The 5303-nt window shown below is 52.2% G+C and overlaps 1 protein-coding gene across 1 annotated transcript; it reads left to right on the forward strand.

The window, feature by feature from the left end:
• The first annotated feature begins 677 nt into the window (after window positions 1-677).
• FBXL14 (F-box and leucine rich repeat protein 14) lies at window positions 678-4394 on the forward strand. The gene has a single exon (XM_054989441.1). It carries the CDS (start codon window positions 1184-1186, stop codon window positions 2384-2386), a length of 1203 nt encoding a protein of 400 aa, XP_054845416.1. The 5' UTR covers window positions 678-1183; the 3' UTR covers window positions 2387-4394.
• The last annotated feature ends 909 nt before the right edge of the window (window positions 4395-5303 follow it).

Genomic DNA, 5303 nt, shown 5'->3' on the forward strand with positions numbered 1-5303 from the left:
TCCCCACAAAATGTTGTCTGCTTAGTGATCCTTTCCCCCCTCCCACGCTCTTAAGTAAACGACTTCTCCACAACACTCTCCACCCAATCCTTTCATCCAACGCTCTTACTGAAACGGTTTAACATCGTGGGAGCAATCCTAATTAGGGCTACTCATAAATCAGCCCATGTTACTCTCTGGTGTTTACTCTCAAGAAAGTGTCATTAGGAATGCAGTGTTTGTGTTTGTAATCGAAAGGAAGACGGCTAATCCTGCTGACGGGAGAAATCCCCCTCCTCGACCGACCAAAAATAACTTTTCCCCCTCACCTCCCTTCCAGGCAATCCCTCGAGGGTGGTCAGGGGGGAAAGGCTGAGCTTGACCCCCGCTCTCCGGGGCGCCGCTGGCTCCTTCCTCCGAGAGGAGGAGGGTCTCCTTAGCAACGTGGACGCCCCTCGCCCCAACCTGACAGAGAGAAGCCGGCCCTCTCCCCGTGTCGCCCGACGGGCTGAGCGCGTGACCACAAAGGGTTAATCCTACTGGGCCGCAGAAGGAGGGAGGGAGGGGGCTGTTGCCACGGCGACGGCTCGGAGTGTTCAGGATCGTACCACTGCGCAGGCGGCGCGGGGAGGCGGCGTCGCGAGGCCCGGCCCAGCCTCCTCCTGCCGTCGCCGTCGCTTCCCCTCCCCCGCCTGGCCTGAGCGCGGCGCCGGGGCCCGGCAGCCAGCGAGGGAGCGCGCGAGTCGGAGCCTGCCGAGCGGAGCGGGGGAGGCGGATCCCGAGAGGAGCGGCGGCAGCAGGAGCTCCCCAGCGCGCCCTTCCCTCGGCCCAACGGCGGCTGGGAGACAAAGGAGGCGAGGAGGAAGGAGGGGAGCCGCCAGCCGGCCCGGGCTGGGCGCGATGCGGCGCGGGGCCGACTCAGGAAAGCAGCCAGGCGGCGGCGCGGCCCGCTCGGCGTGGCGGCACGGATAGGACGAGCGAGAGGAGGAGGCGCCACAGGCCGGCCGCGCTTTCTTCGCTTGGCGATGTGAGGCCCGAGCCGGTGGCCGAGAGAGCGAGCGAGCGCGCTTCTTCTCCTCCCCCTTCTCCGGCTGCCCCTGTGCGGCGGAGGCTGGGTCGGGCGGCGTTGGCAGCGGCGGGGCCCCGGCGGGAGCGGCGGTGGCCGGGCCCGGGTGGCCGCGCAGAGTCCAGCCGGGCCCGGGCGATGGAGACGCACATCTCGTGCCTGTTCCCGGAGCTGCTGGCCATGATCTTCGGCTACCTGGAGGTGCGGGACAAGGGCCGAGTGGCGCAGGTGTGCACCGCCTGGCGCGACGCCGCCTACCACCGCTCGGTGTGGCGGGGCGTGGAGGCCAAGCTGCACCTGCGGCGCGCCAACCCCTCGCTCTTCCCCAGCCTGGCGGCCCGCGGCATCCGGCGAGTGCAGATCCTGTCGCTGCGCCGCAGCCTCAGCTACGTGATCCAGGGCATGGCCGAGATCGAGAGCCTCAACCTGAGCGGCTGCTACAACCTCACCGACAACGGGCTGGGCCACGCCTTCGTGGCTGAGATCGGCTCGCTGCGGGCGCTCAACTTGAGCCTGTGCAAGCAGATCACCGACAGCAGCCTGGGCCGCATCGCCCAGTACCTCAAGGGCCTGGAGGTGCTGGAGCTGGGCGGCTGCAGCAACATCACCAATACGGGCCTCTTGCTCATTGCCTGGGGCCTGCAGCGCCTCAAGAGCCTCAACTTGCGCTCCTGCCGACACCTCTCTGACGTGGGTATCGGGCACCTGGCCGGCATGACGCGCAGCGCTGCGGAGGGCTGCCTGGGCTTGGAGCAGCTCACCTTGCAGGATTGCCAGAAGCTCAGCGACCTCTCGCTCAAGCATCTGGCCCGAGGACTCACTCGCCTGCGCCAGCTCAACCTCAGTTTTTGCGGGGGGATCTCTGATGCAGGGCTGCTGTACCTGTCGCACATGAGCAGCCTGCGCACACTCAACTTGCGCTCCTGTGACAACATCAGTGACACGGGCATCATGCACCTGGCAATGGGCAGCCTGCGCCTTTCTGGCTTGGATGTCTCTTTCTGTGACAAAGTGGGAGACCAGAGCTTGGCCTATATTGCACAGGGCCTGGATGGGTTGCGCTCGCTCTCCCTTTGCTCCTGCCACATTAGCGATGAGGGCATCAACCGCATGGTGCGCCAAATGCACGGACTGCGCACCCTCAACATTGGCCAGTGTGTTCGTATCACCGACAAAGGCTTGGAGCTCATTGCCGAGCACCTCAGTCAGCTGACTGGTATTGACCTCTATGGCTGCACCCGCATCACAAAACGGGGCCTGGAGCGCATCACTCAACTTCCCTGCCTCAAGGTGCTCAACTTAGGACTCTGGCAAATGACTGAGAGCGAGAAGGTCAGGTGAGAGGAGGGGACAGCCCGGAGACCCCCACCCCTCCGGAAGGACTTGCTGACTGACTGCTGCAGTGGAGGAGAAAGGGGGGGATACACCTCCAGCACTGGAGGGAGGGAGGGGAAAGTATCCTCAGTACTTGCTTGCCTGCCTGCCCCCACCTGCCCCAGCAGTGGAGGTGGGAAAGAGGGAAACCCACCATTCTTTCATAATTCCCTCCTGCACTGGAGGGAGACAACTGCACTCTATATCAGCCTTCACTGTGGATGGATACAGTATCACTGCCCTTACCTTTTCTATTGGGAATGCAGCTTCTCAATCTTTTATGCACTGGGGATGAATACAACCCCTTCCTCCAAATCTGATTCCACCCCCCCTCTGCACTAGGGATGGAAGAAGAAAGCTTAACTTAGCCCATTATTGTTTTAACTCCCCACCTGCTCTTTATTGGGCAAGCACATAAGTCTCTCTCTTTACCCTTTACCATTATGCTTGTACACCAGCTCCCAGTATGCTTTTTGTAGTCAGCCACCCCACAACATATGTAGTACATAGACAGCCTGTAGATATCGTTCTACCTCTCTTCATTGTCTCCCAGGTACTGGGTCAGAAATATAGTCCATCTCCCTGTTCCGGAGGCTAGAAAGGTATGCCCTTTACACTTTCCTCTCCTGGAGCAGACAGTGTTTCTTTGACACTGCGCTGTAATTGGAGCATCAACTGAAATGCAGTCATTCTGCTCACAGTTGTTTGGGAAGGGCAGTTCGGGCATCAAACTACAGTTTTTTTTCCTTCTGCTCCATTTTATGCTGTATCCAACATACTCTATCACCATCTTTACTGTTAATTAAGAATAATTTAAACCCCTGCAGAGGTCACCTTTTACAAAGTGTTAGTATCTTCCCCTGCCTTCCCGCCTCCTTTTCTCCCATCTTTTTTTTCTTTGTAGTTTGGATAAAATATATTCAGCCACATCTCTTTTCCCTTTGGAAGATGGGGGAGGGGCGGGAGGATAGGAACAATTGAGTCTTCAGTTGTATTTTCATTTGAGAAACTGTGACCTGGTTTTTATTTAGAAATACATAACAAAAAAACTTACTACAAAGCACTCTTCTCTTACCCTTTCTTAAACTTGACTGATTTCACCTTTTAAAAATTCATTTTCCTCTCTTTGGTGTTCATTTTCTTACATGGTATAATTTTGAAAGACATTTGAAGTGGCTGTTCTTGTGGATTTTTAAGTACACTTTTTCTGCTGAATATATTCTCTCTATATAAATGTTTGGCTACCTCGTTTTTTTTTGTCCCCTCCCACCAATTTTTTTTCAAGAAAGATGCTGAGACTGAAATACTTTTGTGCCTAGACTGGAAAGATATCCCTTGGGTTTGTGATTGGGGGTGGGCGGGAAGGGGGGAGGAGAAAGGATGGTTCCCCTGGGTGTCCCACCTACACTATCTTTGTGCCTCTCCCTCCCCAACAGTGCTTTTGCATTTTGCTCTTGTAGCACAAACAAGTGTAGTGTGAACATCCAAACTGGTTATTGGGTTTATGTTTAAAAGAAATGTGAAATGGAAACTCAGTTTCTTAATTATATATGCAAATTCCCACCTACCCTGCTCAAATTACCTAGGTCAAGTATGGAGCTTCCTGTATGGAAGCAGAAAGAGGCGCAGAACAGACAGACTTGCGGTTGTAACATGAATAGGAAAAGTCAATTTCATCTGTGTGTGTTTCTGTTCTGTCATTAAAATAAAGCTAGTTCTTGACTACTTGTCTTTAAAAGGAGGAAGATGACAGTGTTGAAGAAAACACTGATGATGGGGGAAGAAGTGGTGGTTGTTCAGAATTTCAAATCCTCCACAGTTGCAGGCCAAGGAATTTAGACAAGCTCAGACACATACTCCATCATGGATTAAATGTACTGTTTGTGAATTTGTATAAAAATAAAGATCCTCTTAAAACATTTTATATTCTTACAGTAAAAGGTTAAACTGATATTTATATAATAAAAGAGGAAATATGATGTTTTGAAAAAAAAGTTGCATCTGTGTTGTCTTTTAAAAGGCAGGTATGTTGATCTAAAGTTGTGAGTAGAGGCAAGTTACAGCGCTGTTGCCCGCTCTCTTCTCTGTCAATGAGCAATTTGGTTGAGTGACTCAAAGGAATTGGAAGTCTTTGTCCATTCAGTGCAGGAGGCTGACCAACTTCAAAATCAGGAGTTCACAGCAGAACAACTGGTCCCATTTGAGCATAGATCTGTTAGAATTTCTAACTTACTCTACCCTTGTCTATGTATAATTTGTAACTGAACGTGTCCAGTAATAACATTCAGTTCAATTTTGGGCAAATCACTACTGATGTAACAATGGGCAAAAAATTCAAAGATGCTGGAAATGATAAGGCAATCTGAGCCTTTCCATTTTGTAGCCGAAGTTAGTAGCCCCAACTTCAGTGTTGTATGAGTGCACAAAAAAGTGAACTGTTTAAATATGGAAAGGGAAAAGAATCAAAAGCATGCTTCTCACCTAAACTTTAAAATAAGAACAAGAATCATGGAAACTCTATAAAGCAGAGAAGGTATCTCATTGAACCAATGTGTGACACTGATTTCCTTTAAAAAAGCTCTAAAGTTTTAAAGTAATTCTTCGGGGTAAGCAAGTCTTAAGAGTGCGTAAAACAAAGCTTCTCTCAAAGTCATGCAGCACAGCTTTCTCTCCCCCTCTTCTTATTAAAGGGGGGGGGGGTAGAGAGAATGTGAAATGGTGGAAGGAGCTGAAGCCATTGTTCAGGAAAGTTAAAAGAGGAGCTGTCCTTGCTTGCTTGCTTGTTCAGTCATGCATACTGAATCTTGCTGTGTGAGGGTCCCTATGGAAGGGAGGAGGGGTAGTTCTTTCCCTCTTTTTAACATTCCTCTCCAGGCCTGGCTGT

The sequence above is a fragment of the Eublepharis macularius genome, chromosome 9 (genome assembly GCF_028583425.1).
Source record: "Eublepharis macularius isolate TG4126 chromosome 9, MPM_Emac_v1.0, whole genome shotgun sequence".
Classification (NCBI taxonomy): domain Eukaryota; kingdom Metazoa; phylum Chordata; class Lepidosauria; order Squamata; family Eublepharidae; genus Eublepharis; species Eublepharis macularius.

What these genes read in the sequence shown, in the direction of transcription:
- FBXL14 (XM_054989441.1), top strand. Translation starts at nt 1,184, where the DNA reads ATGGAGACGCACATCTCGTGCCTGTTCCCGGAGCTGCTGGCCATGATC.